The following is a 16,693-nucleotide window of genomic DNA, read 5'->3' on the forward strand; positions in this document are numbered from 1 at the left end:
GGTAGAAGAAATTGTAAAATATAATAGTCAGAGTTTGCAACTTGTTTCTTCTTCTTTTTCTCGATCGTTGATCATTGTTTTATGACGTCACTTAACTACATTGCCCAATAAGCTGTTTGTTGAAGGTGAACTCTGGTCACTCAACCAAGGATCATGTACAGACACTGGGGAGCTATCCTTGTCCTCTTCCATGGAAGCTAGAGAACTATCTACCCTCAGTGAAACTATTGATCTCTGGCTTCGTATACCGGCCTTCTTCGCCGTCATGCCTCTTGACGATTTCTCACTTCCATTATACGGTGATGAACATGACGACGCCACTGATGATCCCATGCATATGTTCTCCTCCATTGTTGCCCACCCGCTGCACCGGACGTACTCTAGTTCTTCTGCCACCTCTTTCATAGAAGGCCTCATGTCACTGTGAAAAGCAAGGCATCGAAATGCAAGCTCACCCACCTTGTTAACAGAATATAGAGTCCATGCGTCCCTATTTGGCTCCAGAAAGGGATCAACTATCTCGTCCAAGCTTCCCTTCCCAATCCTATCGATTGCAAGTGCAGCCAAGTTGACATCAGACTGAGGTCGAGCGAAATCAACCACCTTCATTGCGGTTATAATCTCTACTAATACTACCCCGAAGCTGTAAACATCACTTCTATCGGAGAGGTGGAAGTTTTGATGGTATTGAGGATCCACGTAGCCCGGAGTCCCTTGTGGAGCCGTTGATACGTATGACGATTCAGTCATCCCAAGTCTAGAAAGGCCAAAATCTGCTACCTTTGACTTGTAGTTGTAATCCAGGAGTATATTGTTGGATTTGATATCTCTGTGATAAATTGGTGGATTCATTTCAGAATGGAGATAAGCTATAGCATTAGCAGTTTCAGAGGCGATGGTGAGCCTTATGGTCCACGGAAGTCCTTGGCCCCTCTCTCGTTGAAGATGTTCAGATAATGTTCCATTAGGCATATATTCATAGACGAGGATCTGTTCACCTCCCTCTATGCAGCAACCTAGGAGGCGCACCAGATTCGGGTGGCTCACAGAGGAAAGGAGCTTGATCTCATTCATGACTTGATCAATGCCATTGGTGTCTCGACGGTTGATCTTCTTTATGGCAACCCACTCATCGTTGTGGAGTTTTCCTGCATAAACTGTACCAAAAGCCCCCGTTCCCAGCCTTTGTTTTTCAGCAAAGCAATTAGTGGCTCTCTCTATTTCTTTATAGGGATATAATGGAACACTAGAGTTGCCTGCTGCTTCGCTTAGAAGGCGCCTTGCACTCATTTGGTTTCTCAAGCAAGTTGAGCGACGTCGAACAAAGTGACAGATAAAAAATAGACCGGCCATTATGAAAGCTCCAGCAATAACCCCTAAGACAAAAACCAATGCCACGCAAGTATTTAGAGAAAACACAAGATAACCAAATATATGAAATTTTATAAGGTCCCAGTCATATTTGATCAATATATCAGCTAAGCAACAAGGCCATACGGCATTGCATCACCAGTGGAATTACAGTTCACGCTCTTATGTTTTTAGGAGTTACCATGTCTAAAAATGAGATGTGGAGAAAGAAGAAGCGAAAACAACTGAAGCGGGGAAAAAAAAAAGTAACATGGCTGAGCATATGATAAATTTTGAAACAAGTGTAAAAAGTAGAAAATTTACCTCCAATAAGAACACCAACTCTTGTTGTTCCCCCACAGCGACCAGACATGTACTTTGAAGGATTGCACTTGGACACTAGAGACACGGCAACCAGTATAAAAACAATTAGAACAAAACGAGCCAGCTTGAGATTGTGATGCTATGTACATTTCAGTTTCAGAATATTAATAGGTCAGGCAATTGGTAAAAGTTACAGATGCATTTCAATTCACATAGATAAAAATGGACTGCAAGCAGAATTCAAGGCTCGAGATCACAGAGTAAATCACCTGCGAGTTCTCACTTCCTATGTATGGTATATTCCAACTATAAAAGTTTGTACAGGTCATTGCAAGCTTTTATTTATTCAACAAGAACTCGGTACAAATCCAAGTTTGCTACATCCCCCGTGAGGAATTAAGATGCGAAATAGGAATTCAGTAGAACTTGTAAGTTTGAGAGACTGTCAGCCTAATTAACCAACTTGTGCTATCAAGGTTTACGTTAGTTAATGTTATAACTTATCAGGTCCACAACAATCGGATAGCAAAGTTTACTACACGAACAGTTGCACCGGAAAAACTTGTGCTGTAACTTTACAAGTCTTCTCTCCCCCTCCCCAACCTAACCTGTATTGATCCAAGGTCCTAAATATACCTAGTAAAGGCATGTGCTTCACCTAATATCCTCTATAAACAAACAGGGAAAATTGCACAAAGGCTTTGACTTTCGGTGAATTCCTTCGTTGGGATAGCGACCATCGACTCAAAACAATACGAACACATTAGAATACTGCAGATTCATTTCAACAATGCTCAAATTATGCTCAAAATACTCAGATAAATTCATAAACAATTTAAGCCTCCAGCTTTTCGGCCTATCGACATTGCTACGACCAATTCAAATCCAGTGTGGCTGCCTGCAAAGTCCTCTTATGAATAATTGAGTGTAACAAAATCAAACTAATTGACTTTCCGTCTCTACACATTACCAAAATTAATTGCAAATTAGACCCTAATTTAGTAATGTAAGCCAATTTTATTTAATTTAACCCCATTTTTCCCTAATTAATGCACCTTTTGGTTATCTCGCTAAACAAATCCATGGAAAAACATAAATAGTGACGTGGCAGCACATCATTGGCCAAGTCCAAAATCCCCACCGAAACGGAATTGTCTACTTTTCCACTGCTCGTCAAAGACCATGACTAAAAGTTTACAAAGACTAAAAATAGCGCGTTGACTAACCTCTCCGGCAGCCCGACCCATGATTGAAGCCGTCGCCGTCGAACCCATCAACGCATCTGCATTGGTACCCGTCCGTCCTCTCGCCGAGCTTTACCCGAGTACACGTGGCATTCGGATCGCAGTCGCAGAGTCCCCCGACCCACCATCCCAACTCCACCGTTTCGAACTCCAGCGAGAGCGGCGACTCCCCATCCGACTGAACCGAAATCGACCCGAACAAGTTCTTGCACCCGGTCCGACTCAAGTCCTCGAATCGCATAACTTCTGACTGGTTGTGCGGCTGAGACAGGCAGCTGATGTTATCGGCGCTGGACCTGCAGCTCTCTAAATTGAACTGCTTCTGAACGAAATCGGCGGGAATGAGGCAGCCGTTTTGCGGCGCCGAGCAATTCTGGAGGAGGAGGCTGTTGTTCCAAGTCGGGCCGAAGTTCGGGCCGAAGAGTTCGATCACGGATTCGAACCGACGGTTGCATATTGCAGGGAGGTTCACGAAGACGGCGTTTGGGGTCACGTTTAGGACTCTGAATTTGCCGAGTCTGATCTCGTTATTTTCAGAACAGTTCAATCGGATTTGGCAGCTGGGTGAGAATCCAAATGGGTAGCGAACCGTTTTGGCGGATTTTCCCGATCCGCATGTGTGTATGCAGGAGCTTGAGTTTTGAGCTTTGGCTATGGCGGCTGTGGAGGTTGAAAGGATAAGGACGGTGACGACAGTGATCAAAGTCAGAGACTTTCGGTGGAGAATGTGGAAAATCATATCAAATTGAGTTCAGATTAAACTGGGTTTTCATCAGTCATCGACTTTCTGCAAATTCAAACATCAATTGGAGTGACAAGTTGAATAAAAGAAATTGAAATTTTGGGATTCTGGGTTTTATTAAAGAAGAAGAAAGCTTGAAACTTAAATATGGCAGTTGGGAAGCCATCTGCTTCAATAAATGCAAAATCTTTACCTCTCTGAGAGCTTCTTCTTCAATGGTGGTTGGATTAATTGCTCTGCCTCTCCTGTATAATTAACTGATTTGATAAATAAAATTGCGTGAAATTTAATGGACTCTGCTTCTTCTTAACTCAGCTATGTTGAATTTCTGAATTTGCAGCTATCTGCAACTCCTAAAACATAAAATACAGGTTGGGTTCTTCAATGCCTTCTGCCTCTTGGTGTTTCTGCAACCATAAGAAACGTTTTATGACAGAAATCCCCTTGAAGAGAATGGGAAATTACTGATATGGGACATGTTGCCAAATTATAAAGGGTTTGACTGACACAGAGGTTGTGTGTGGACAGCATATTAACACACTCATATTTTTTTATAAATTTTTTAATTAAAAAATTGTTTGATTTGATGAAGGTGGTGAGGTGGGGGTATCAGTCTTGTGTTCCAACAGCTTCATCTTCCACTGTATTATTCCATAGAATCTCATTTTACTTCTGACACATTTTTTAATAATTTTTATTCATTGATCTTCTTTAATTCATTCGATCTGACGATCAAAAATTAAAAAGGTATGTAAAAAGTAAATTGGGGTGTGTAGATATCACATCCCTATTCCATATGCTTTTTTCCTTTGAAAAACAATCAAACAAAAATGCATATGCATTTGGCATGTGCATATTTTTAGTTTGGTAGGATCATATGGATAACGCGTTTGGTTGATTTATACTGCCACATGAGAATGCATCATCAAAAAACACATACCAACCTACCAAAAACTAGTCTTCCCATGTTTGTCTAGCATACAAAATAAGATCGCTAAGGTTTACATGGATGATATGCTTGTAAGCATATATATTCGATGTATTTTGTTACGTCGAAAGACGAATAGGCGATGGAAGAGATGAAATATCCTTAGATATTGAAGAAAGTAGAGAGTGTTAAGGGGAGCAATGAAGTTATAATAAACAAATTTGAGCAATCATGCAACCCCGAGTAACATGTTCTTTAACATTTATCGCACTTTGTATGAAACGGGTGTGTGAATGGTTTAATGCAAATTATTGATTTCTGGGATACAAGGAAGCTCAACTTATACTCACTTTATAGTGGATTTATAACTTATCTTGTTCATTCATATTCATCTTACATTTTGGCACAACAAACAATCGGACTGAACTCAAGTTCATTCTAATTGATCACAACATATCTCATCCAAGGTTTTGAAGAGCTTCTAGATCAATGTCTTTAAAACCCATGCTGAATACGTGTGATCAAAATGCTTCCCCGTTGTTGTTGCTGTAGATGAGTTTGACTGTGTCAAATGGTCGTTCTCGAAAAAGAAACAAGGTAACTAGTATAATGCAAAATACGTACAATGTCAAAAGATTGGTTTTTTGTGTTGCATTTTCCACAAATGCCTGCCGTGAAGGATAAGGAGGTCCAAGTGTTTGACGATAATACCCATAATGGCCGAAATTGTTGAACATCGAGTCCCACACTCCAAAAATATCACTAGAGAGGCGTCTAGATGATTTAGGATCTTTGAGTGGATGGATGATGATTTGTCAAGGTTTTGGAGGAGGATTATGATAAGTACTACACTAGTTGTGAATAGGAGTCATTTGCCACCATAAAACAGATTTCTAACTCCCACCACAAATTGACATCGTGCATGAGATCTCGTGTTTGGTTTTAATCATTATATCACTAAACATAATGATTTGCCACAGCAAAGTGTACACAATGATTTGCCACCACAAGTGTGAGAAATTGGCCACCACATATGTGACAAGTTTACCACATTACCCAAATTATCGAAGCGGATATCAACAAAAGTAGCGTTTGTTAGAGAAATTTCAAGGTGTAATAACAGTACATTATCCTCAAATAACAAGTGGAAGTGAAAAGAGAGTATGTATGTACGTAACGAACATACTACACACTCTTTCTCTAATATCGTACCTTCTCCCAATGGTTTGTATAGTGTAGATTGGCACAGAGGATGTCACAGCTTGGATAGGGGTCAGCCTCCCAGCCATTCAGGCAAGGACAGTTGCCTTCTCTACAGCTCCTCCCCCCGGGGTCTGGACGGCCTCGACTTTTTTACAAAATTAGAGTTTCGACCGCGGCCCTTTTTTTTCCGCACCAAGGTTCAACGAATGAATGATGATTGTAACCGGATATGATTGTAACCGGATAGAAATTACGGTCTTGCTCAATTTTCCTTTTCTTATTGAAAGTAGCAAGCCACTCCACTACTAGTACAGATAAAAGAAAAACCCTAACCTCCTTTCTAGAGTGTCGCCAACCTCTCGATCCGCCCTGAAACCTTTGTCTACAAAGTTCGTGTTGGAGCTAGATGCAACACTGGAGTATGGACATTCCTATTTCTCAAGGTTTTCATTGATTTATGGATTTTTGGCTCTGATTTACATTCCTGGACTTTATCATACTTTCTGACCAATTCACCACCAGAACTCACCCTCCATGTTCACTGCACCATCCTCTACATCTCAGCGGTTGCCTTCTTACCAGAACAGATTCACCTACCCCTCCCATAATTGGAATACCAACTCCTCGTCAGAATCCAATACCTCCAACTTGAGAAATAATGTTTCTTATTTCGTGTGGACCCTATTTTAGTTTCCTTAATGAGCAGTAAACACATGAATATCAACTTCTTATTTTAATTTCCATCTAGTAAACACGTCACAAAAATATTTTACATGTCAAATGTTTACTACGTCATTAACTATATTCCTTATATATCATATATGCATTGCAAGTTATAGAAATAATATTATTGCTTGTGAGAATCTGATGCAAAAAAATGTTAATCTGCATGGCAATAGTGGCAATCGTGAGGCGTGATTGGAGAAAGTATGACTTCAGAAATTTGTTCTGGGACTGAGAGTGATCCTGCAGACTGATATCTGATCATCTAGTTTGTAAACATTGTTTTGTCTCTGTCCATTTCAAAAAAGTGGCAATTTAATTAGGAGAAAATCGTCACTTAGTACTACGGTCTAGTGATGTTTTTCTTTACTTGTAAATGAAATATCTTAGGTTTGATTCTCGCCAAACATGAATTTGAACCACATAATTATAGCTAGCTCAGTGTGAAGCTTAGCACATTCCTCCGTTCATTAGCGTAAATAATATCGTTTACTAGAAAAATTAGGAGGAAGTCCTTAGGAATCACAATGAACAAACCGCTTGTAATTGGTTTAACCAGCACATAGTATTGTGTATGAATGTGGGATGTCTATTTCAAACGTGCGTAGGGCACTCTATCCCACTAATATAGGGATGAAGGGTCGAAAGCAACTTCTCGCATAAATAGTGTTTTCACGGTGAATACCTTTCCGGAAAATACTTTTTGGTGTCAGATTTAGGAGAAATTTTTAGTTGTAATATGAATACAACACATGTTTTAATATGAATGGAAAGAAATTTTATTTTTTAAGTTACTAACTTTTTAGCACATATATCTCACAATTTGTTTAGTGACAAGTGATGTACTACCTCGTGTACATGAAAAATCTCTCCAGATTTGGCTCGAAAACAAAAATAAATGATGAGGTGATCCTGAATGGCGCTTTTGCCACGACTAAAGATTTTTGGCATTTTATCGACATTTAGTAGGTCAAGATGAATTTTAAGTTCTATGGATAGTTTTGGAAATTTTGTAATTTCTCATTTTATTTACCTTTCACATATAGACTATTTAAACACTTTTAGGGTTAATAGAAAATCGAGAGTTTCTCTTAAACTTTTGGAGCATTAGAACCAGTGGCAGTTCCAGGATTTTAACTTAGGGTGGTCTTAATATAAAAGTTCCAAAAAAAAAAAAACCAAGACGAAAATATCATTGAACAAATAAATGGCAAATTACAAATTTCATTCATAATCTTTGTGCTAAACAAGCTAGAAATACTAAATTTGTCCACGACGGGATCTCATACTTTGAAAACGTGTCATGATAGTTTCATTGTCAATACAAGAAAAAACATCTTTCTCAATATAAACAACTAAGCTATCATTTAACCATTGATCCCCCATTCTGTTGCGGAATGGACTCTTAATGATATTCATGGCAGAAAATGTTCTCTCCACTGAAGCAGTTGCAACAGGTAAAACCAAAGCCAATTCAATAAGTGAATACACATATTGAAATACTCGATGCAACCTTTTTTCCACCATTTTCTTAGCAAGATCACTAATGCTTTGCAACTAAGAAAAGTCACTTCTTGAACGCATAGAATGAATATAAATATCGAGTTGATCTTCAAGTGCCAATAGGTCTTGCTTTGTAAAATCTTGAGGGTACAATTGAGCAAGGTGAAGTAGCTTTTCTTTGTCAAAAGCTGCAAAAGAATCATTTGGACTCAAACTAGCCAAACAAATGAGCAATTCGGTACTTGTTTCATTGAAGCGATTATTTAACTCTGTAAGTTGGGAATCAATGACAACAAAAAAGAGCTCCACTTTGTAACGATGACGGTTGGTCTTTTTGTGGGTATTACGGCGCGACCTCCCATGAGCTACATATGTCTCATCCATGTTAATAACCTCAATATGATGTTGAACACAAAATGACAATACTTTGTCAACCAAAAGGTCAAACCCCTTATCATTCCTCATGTAGAGTAGTTGTTCTTTACATGTGTTGACTAAAGCCATTGCATTCACAATCTCTTGATCATCCCTTTGTAATGCTTGTGATAAATCATTCGTGATTCCCAATATAGATTTCATCAAAAATAAGAGAAACACAAACTCAAAAGATTGTATGTCTTTCAATAACCTATTTGCTTCGGCCACACTATCATTGGTATTATCATCAACAATCATTTCAAGCACATTGACCACGGATGAGAACATATAATCAAACTAATCAAAGTACCATAATGTGAATTCCATCTTGTAGCTCCGGCACGTTTGAGACTAGTTTCTTGATTTAAGCCTCGTCCCGTCATAAGAGAATCATTTTCAAGAGCTTTCATAAGTTCTTTTTGTTGCATCTCTCTAAGTGCATCACGACGCTTACATGAAGCTCCAATATTATTTACCACATTATTAGCCAATAGAAAGAATGTGTTAACATCAACATTATTCTTTGTTACGGCAACAAGAGCTAATTGGAGTTGATGAGCAAAGCAATGAACATAGAATGCACAAGGTTGATCATTCAAAGTCTTTGTCTTGAGTCCATTGAACTCACCTTTCATATTACTAGCACCATCGTAACCTTGCCCTCGTAAATTGGAGAAGCTCAACTCATTGAAATGAAAGAAGGCATCAATAGACTCCTTTAATGTGTTTGAAGTGGTGTCGGGAACATGTTGAACTCCTACAAACCTTTCAATGACTTTCCCAGTTTTGTCCACATAACGCAAAACCACCGCCATTTGCTCCTTTATAGAAACATCACGTGCCTCATCAACCAATAGAGAAAAGAACCTAGCATTCTTCATATCACTTATGATAGTTTTAATGGTTTCAATAGAACATGAATGAACAAGATCTTTTTGAATTGAATGAGCTATTAGCTTGAGATTTCCTGGAGCTTTATCTAACACAACGGCCTTTATTTTCTCATCATGATCCGCAAGGAATTGCAAGAGCTCGAAATAATTACCTCTATTGTTTGAAGTGTCACTTTCATCATGACCACGAAATGAAAGACCTTGTCGCAACAAAAACTTAGTGCAATCAATTGACGCATTCAAGCAAGTGCGATAAGCCATACGAGCTTCTTCTGACTGTTTGACCAAAACTGTTTCAATATGTGTCTTTTGATTCATTAGATTACCAGCAGCTTCAACAGCTTTATTGTGAAAGCTACCAACCATTCCCACATGTTTTTCAAAACAGGCTCTTGCATGCTTCCAATTTTGAAAGCCTACCTCAGTAAAGACGTCACTACCTGATTGTTCAAAGTTGACTTTGAATAGATAGCAATAAAAGCAAAATGCAGCATCTTTAGATATACTATATTCCAACCAATGAAATTCCTTCAACCAATTATCAACGAACCGTCGCTTTTTATTCGAATGCAAAGTGAATGGAAAATCATGATCTTTAGCTCTAAAAGGCTCCATTAATATATATGTTCTTCGGACCTCATCTCGAATATCTGGAGGATAATCCTTCATTGGAATTCTCTTTCCGGGGTCTCTCTCAAGATTATCCAAATCAACTTTTAACTCATTTTGTTGTGGAGTGGAATTACCACCAATTCGATTAGAACTACTTGGAATTGGAGGGGAACTGTTCGGAATATGATTGGAACTATCCAAGTTTGGAGATAAACTATTTGGAATATGATTGTCCGAACTAATCGATGATGATTTTCGCTTGTAATATCGTTCCATACTTCTAATTTCTACACATATCAATTAATAAAAAAAACTATATCAATTGATGAAACTAAACAAATATTATATGAACACTATGGCAATGCTAGAGATGCATATAGCAAAAATGCAGACACAAAGGCAATGCTAGAAATATGTATAAAGAACACTCCTTGTGATCAATCACATACCTGAATTTCAGAAGACCAATCCTTCTTCACTAGAAGAAACTTAGTGTTTGCCAAAATTACATAAGAAGACCAATCCTTCTTCACATACCTGAAACTTTAAGAATGTGATTAAATAATTTGCATTTCATAGTTTTCATCCAATACCCATTTCACAAAAGCAACCAAAATTACAAATTTCTAGAGAGAGAGACAACTACAACAACAACAACAACAAAGCCTTTTCCCACTAAGTGGGGTCGGCTATATGAATCCTAGAACGCCATTGCGCTCGGTTTTGTGTCATGTCCTCCGTTAGATCCAAGTACTCTAAGTCTTTTCTTAGAGTCTCTTCCAAAGTTTTCCTAGGTCTTCCTCTACCCCTTCGGCCCTGAACCTCTGTCCCGTAGTCACATCTTCGAACCGGAGCGTCATTCGGCCTTCTTTGCACATGTCCAAATCACCGGAGCCGATTTTCTCTCATCTTTCCTACAATTTCGGCTACTCCTACTTTACCTCGGATATCCTCATTCCCAATCTTATCCTTTCTCGTGTGCCCACACATCCCACGAAGCATCCTCATCTCCGCTACACCCATTTTGTGTACGTGTTGATGCTTCACTGCCCAACATTCTGTGCCATACAACATCGCTGGCCTTATTGCCGTCCTATAAAATTTTCCCTTGAGCTTTAGTGGCCTACGACGGTCACACAACACGCCGGATGCATTCTAACACTTCATCCATCCAGCTCGTATTCTATGGTTGAGATCTCCATCTAATTCTCCGTTCTCTTGCAAGATAGATCCTAGGTAGCGAAAACGGTCGCTTTTTGTGATCTTCGCTAGATTGCTCCGGTCATTAGTGTGGATAAGTATATAAATGGATAGAGATAGGAAAGCAAACACAAGATGTACGTGGTTCACCCATATTGGCTACGTCCACGGAATAGAAGAGTTCTCATTAATTGTGAAGGGTTTACACAAGTACATAGGTTCAAGCTCTCCTTTAGTGAGTACAAGTGAATGATTTAGTACAAATGACATTAAGAAATATTGTGGGAGAATGATCTCGTAATCACGAAACTTCTAAGTATCGGAGTGTGGAGTCGTCTTGACTTGCCTTATCTGTCTCATAGGTAGATGTGGCATCTTCTCTGGAAGTACTCTTCCTCCATCTAGGGGTGGTATCTTTAACTGGTGGAGATGCACAAGGTAATGTATCAATTTCACTTGAAGCTTACTTGTAGTTTCAGGCTTGGTCAAGCGCGATACAAACCATGTAGTAGGAGTCCCCCAAGTCGCCGAGCTAGGGGGTCTGCTGAAAGAGGTGACAGACAAGGTAAGCAATCAGAGCTCCGACTGATTGTTCACCTTCTCCCCATCTTGAAGCAGCATGAAGGATAAAGAGAAGAAAAATGAGAAGAGATGATATGAGATACTTTTGCTTTTGAAGAAGTAACTTTCCACAGGCTTATTCTTGAACTGAGCTGGAGGGTTTTCTGGTTTCCTCCAGAGTATAAGGCCGACTGAAGAATTTGAGGGTCAAAACAAGTCCATCAAATCTAGAGTACGTTCCACCCTGCTGATATGGGATACTTTTGCTTTTGACAGAGTAATGGATGTATCGGCACATGTGCTGTTACGCTTGTCTCCACATGCTTCCTTGTATCCTTCGCACTTGCCCTATCTGTTCCTCAAGCAGATGTGGAATCTTCCCTGGAAACATAAAATGTTGAAGATGAGTACTCGAGAGCAATGCCAGGTAAGTAATCAGGTAAGGGGTTCCAGGCATTCAGTTCTTGGCTGGAAGCTTGATTCCAAGTGCTGACTGATTGCTCTCTTTCTCCTTGTCTTGCAGGTAAAAACAAGGCCAAAGGAAAAGACAGGGAAAAAGCATGATATGGGATACTCTTGCTTTTAACCCTGATGATATGAGATATTCTTGCTCTAGTATAGCTTGTTTGCAGAGGTATTATCGGGGGGAAAGAAAGCTGAATATTTCGAAAGGCTTCGTTGGGAGTGCCCTCTCAGATATGATGAAGGGTTGAGCATTTTTGCAGGTCTGCCTGTCCGTTGGGGATGGAGGTTGACATATATAGGAGTCTCCCTAACAAGTAGTAATGCTATTCCTTTACCCTGCTTGGTCATAGCACGGTAGTGGGAGCTGTCAGTTTCACATGTTTTAACTCTGTCAGAGCACTTTGAAAAAGTGGTCTGTGGTATCTGGCTCTTGAGATTCGGAGAACGATGCCTCTTCGATTTTTGAGAAAGCAATCATGCTGGGGGTCTGGCTCTCGAGATTCGGAGAGCAGTGTCTCTTCGATTTTTGAGGAAGTAATCATGTTGGGAGTCTGGCTCTCGAGATTCGGAGGGCGGTGCCTCTTCGATTTTGGAGCAAGCAATCTTGTTGGGAGTGTTGTCTCGAATGTGAGTAAAGGTTGGGCATGTTTGCTAGTCTACCTTGCCACGAAGCACAAAGGTTGATACACAGGGACTTTCCAATTATCCAGCAATGGTACTGTTCCTTTACCCTCTCTTCGATTTTGAGAAAGTAGTCATGTTGGGAGTCTGGCTCTCGAGATTCGGAGGACGGTGCCTCTTCGATTTTGGAGCAAGCAATCTTGTTGGGAGTGTTTTCTCGAATGTGAGTAAAGGTTGGGCATGTTTGCTACTCTACCTTGCCACGAAGCACAGAGGTTGACACACAGGGAGTTTCCAATTATCCAGCAGTGGTACTGTTCCTTTACCCTTGTGGGTAATAATATGGTAGCTAGACCTTCAAAATTTATGTGTCTAAACTTTGTTAGTGTTGTTTCTTTGCTATTCTTTTACCTTTCTTGGTCAGAGCGATGTAGTGGGAGCTGCAAGCTTCACGTGCTCAACTTTGGCAGAGAACTTTGGCAAAGTTATCTGTGGTACCCATGAGCTATTGTTGCGTGTGGGAAGTGGGTGATTGAACAGTAAGATTCATGTGCTTTCTACTTCACCAGAAGTCTTCGACAGAATGCCCATAATTTCTGCAAAGCTGAGTGTGCGTGTGACAGGTGATGACAAGGCTAGAAAAGTAGGTGCCTCTTCGATTTCTGAGATCGGCCCTCGTGGTCTCTGAGCAGCCCAGCTTTTGAGAAAGCGAGCGCCTCTTCGATTGATTCGAAGAACGATGCCTCATCGATTTTTGAGAAAGCAGTCACGCTGGGGGTCTGGCTCTCGAAAATTCGGGGAGCAGTGTCTCTTCGATTTTTGAGAAAGTAATCATGTTGGGAGTCTGGCTCTCGAGATTCGGAGGGCGGTGCCTCTTCGATTTTGGAGCAAGCAATCTTGTTGGGAGTGTTTTCTCGAATGTGAGTAAAGGTTGGGCATGTTTGCTAGTCTACCTTGCCACGAAGCACAGAGGTTGACACACAGGGACTTTCCAATTATCCAGCAATGGTACTGTTCCTTTACCCTATCTTCGATTTTTAAGAAAGTAGTCATGTTGGGAGTCTGGCTCTCGAGATTCGGAGGACGGTGCCTCTTCGATTTTGGAGCAAGCAATCTTATTGGGAGTGTTTTCTCGAATGTGAGTAAAGGTTGGGCATGTTTGCTAGTCTACCTTGCCACGAAGCACAGAGGTTGACACACAGGGACTGTCCAATTATCCAGCAGTGGTACTGTTCCTTTACCCTTGTGGGTAATAATATGGTAGCTAGACCTTCAAAATTTATGGGTCTAAACTTTGTTAGTGCTGTTTCTTTGCTATTCTTTTACCCTTCTTGGTCAGAGCGATGTAGTGGGAGCTGCAAGCTTCACGTGCTCAACTTTGGCAGAGAACTTTGGCAAAGTTTTCTGTGGTACCCATGAGCTATTGTTGCGTGTGGGAAGTGGGTGATTGAACAGTAAGATTCATGTGTTTTCTACTTCCCCAGAAGTCTTCGACATAATGCCCATAATTTCCACAAAGCTGAGTGTGCGTGTGACAGGTGCTGACAAGGCTGGAAAAGTAGGTGCCTCTTCGATTTCTGAGATCGGCCCTCGTGGTCTCTAGGGAGCCCAGCTTTTGAGAAAGCGAGCGCCTCTTCAATTTCTGAGACCAGCCTTCGTGGTCTTTGAGCAGCCCAACTTTTGAGAAAGCAAACGCCTCTTAGATTTCTGAGATCAACCCTCGTGATCTCTAAGCAGCCCAGCTTTTGAGAAAGTAAACGCCTCTTCGATTTCTGAGCAGGCGCCTCTTCGATTTCTGAAGCTCCGTCGAGTGCAGATTTTTATAAGGGCTGGCATTAAGTTCCAAAGCACACTTGAATCTCCACCAGTAGAAGCTTCATTCTTGCACTTCTAAGATCTTGATTTGTCCGACCTCTTCTCTCTTCAACACCTTTGAAAATGTCTGGCCCCTCCGACCGTCGTTTTGACTTGAACCTTGTTGAAGAGGCAGCCCCGCCTTCTCCAGACAACATATGGCGCCCATCCTTCGTCTCCCCTACTGGTCCTCTTACCGTTGGGGATTCCGTGATGAAGAATGATATGACCGCTGCGGTGGTGGCCAGGAACCTTCTCACTCCCAAAGATAACAGACTACTTTCCAAACGGTCTGATGAGTTAGCTGTTAAGGATTCGCTGGCTCTCAGTGTTCAGTGTGCAGGTTCTGTGTCTAATATGGCCCAACGCCTATTTGCTCGAACCCGCCAAGTTGAATCATTGGCGGCTGAAGTGATGAGTCTCAAACAGGAGATTAGAGGGCTCAAGCATGAGAATAAACAGTTGCACCGGCTCGCACATGACTATGCTACAAACATGAAGAGGAAGCTTGACCAGATGAAGGAAACTGATGGTCAGGTTTTACTTGATCATCAGAGATTTGTCGGTTTGTTCCAAAGGCATTTATTGCCTTCGTCTTCTGGGGCTGTACCGCGTAATGAAGCTCCAAATGATCAACCTCTGATGCCTCCTCCTTCTAGGGTTCTGTCCAGTACTGAGGCTCCAAATGATCCCCCTCCGGTGCCTTCTCTTTCTGGGGCTCTACCGACTGCTGAGACTTCTCCTAAGCAACCTTTGTGAAGGCTCCCTCTTGTGTGTTTATTTTGACTCATGTATATGTACATATTTGTAGCTTATCGGGGATATCAATAAATAAGCTTTCCTTCATTTCAACGTATTGTGTTAAATACACCAAAGCCTTCTTCGCTAAGTTCTTTGAATTTTCTTTTGTTGAAGCTTGTATGTTGAAGCTTTCTGAGTGGAGCATGTAGGTTGGGGTAGTGTTCCCTTAATTTTCCGAGTGAGGAAAACTTCTCGGTTGGAGACTTGGAAAATCCAAGTCACTGAGTGGGATCGGCTATATGAATCTTAGAACGCCATTGTGCTCGATCCTGTGTCATGTCCTTCGTTAGATCCAAGTACTCTAAGTCTTTTCTTAGAGTCTCTTCCAAAGTTTTCCTAGGTCTTCCTCTACCCCTTCGGCCCTGAACCTCTGTCCCATCGTCGCATCTTCTAATCGGAACGTCAGTAGGCCTTCTTTGCACATGTCCAAACCACCGTAACCGATTTTCTCTCATCTTTCCTTCAATTTCAGCTACTCCTACTTTACCCCGGATATCCTCATTCCTAATCTTATCCTTTCTTGTGTGCCCACACATCCAACGAAGCATCCTCATCTCCGCTACACCCATTTTGTGTACGTGTTGATGTTTCACCGCCCAACATTCTGTGCCATACAGCATCGCCGGCCTTATTGCCGTCCTATAAAATTTTCCCTTGAGCTTCAGTGGCATACGGCGGTCACATAACACGCCGGATGCACTCTTCCACTTCATCCATCCAGCTTGTATTCTATGGTTGAGATCTCCATCTAATTCTCCGTTCTTTTGCAAGATAGATCCTAGGTAACGAAAACGGTCGCTCTTTGGTATTTCTTGATCTCCGATCCTCACCCCTAACTCGTTTTGGCCTCCATTTGCACTGAACTTGCACTCCATATATTCTGTCTTTGATCGGCTTAGGCGAAGACCTTTAGATTCCAACACTTTTCTCCAAAGGTTAAGCTTTGCATTTACCCCTTCCTGAGTTTCATCTATCAACACTATATCGTCTGCGAAAAGCATACACCAAGGAATATCATCTTGAATATGTCTTGTTAACTCATCCATTACCAACGCAAAAAGGTAAGGACTTAAGGATGAGCCTTGATGTAATCCTACAGTTATGGGAAAGCTTTCGGTTTGTCCTTCATGAGTTCTTACGGCAGTCTTTGCTCCTTCATACATATCCTTTATAGCTTGGATATATGCTACTCGTACTCCTTTCTTCTCTAAAATCCTCCAAAGAATGTCTCTTGGGACCCTATCATACGCTT

General features: G+C 41.0%; 1 protein-coding gene and 1 long non-coding RNA gene across 2 annotated transcripts; both read right to left on the minus strand.

The window, feature by feature from the left end:
* On the minus strand, positions 1-4,316 carry LOC103402035 (wall-associated receptor kinase-like 14). Its single transcript, XM_008340787.4, has 4 exons — positions 3,854-4,316; positions 2,901-3,705; positions 1,675-1,749; positions 1-1,376 (listed from the first exon to the last, which is right to left on the minus strand). The coding sequence occupies exons 2-4, from the start codon at positions 3,655-3,657 to the stop codon at positions 88-90; spliced, it is 2,121 nt and encodes a 706-aa protein (XP_008339009.3). The 5' UTR covers positions 3,658-3,705; positions 3,854-4,316; the 3' UTR covers positions 1-87.
* Positions 4,317-7,722: 3,406 nt separating this feature from the next.
* LOC139190405 (uncharacterized) lies at positions 7,723-10,438 on the minus strand. The gene is made up of 2 exons (XR_011574655.1): positions 10,389-10,438; positions 7,723-8,231 (listed from the first exon to the last, which is right to left on the minus strand). It is a non-coding gene; the product is annotated as an uncharacterized lncRNA (long non-coding RNA).
* Positions 10,439-16,693: the final 6,255 nt, after the last annotated feature.

The sequence above is a fragment of the Malus domestica genome, chromosome 02 (assembly GCF_042453785.1).
Source record: "Malus domestica chromosome 02, GDT2T_hap1".
NCBI lineage: Eukaryota > Viridiplantae > Streptophyta > Magnoliopsida > Rosales > Rosaceae > Malus > Malus domestica.

Excerpts from the sequence above, each read along its gene's own strand:
- LOC103402035 (XM_008340787.4), bottom strand. The coding sequence starts at position 3,657 with ATGATTTTCCACATTCTCCACCGAAAGTCTCTGACTTTGATCACTGTC. Across the intron at positions 1,750-2,900 it reads TGGGTCGGGCTGCCGGAGAG|TGTCCAAGTGCAATCCTTCA; the intron begins GTTAGTCAACGC and ends CCGTGTCTCTAG. Across the intron at positions 1,377-1,674 it reads AGTTGGTGTTCTTATTGGAG|GGGTTATTGCTGGAGCTTTC; the intron begins GTAAATTTTCTA and ends TTTTTGTCTTAG.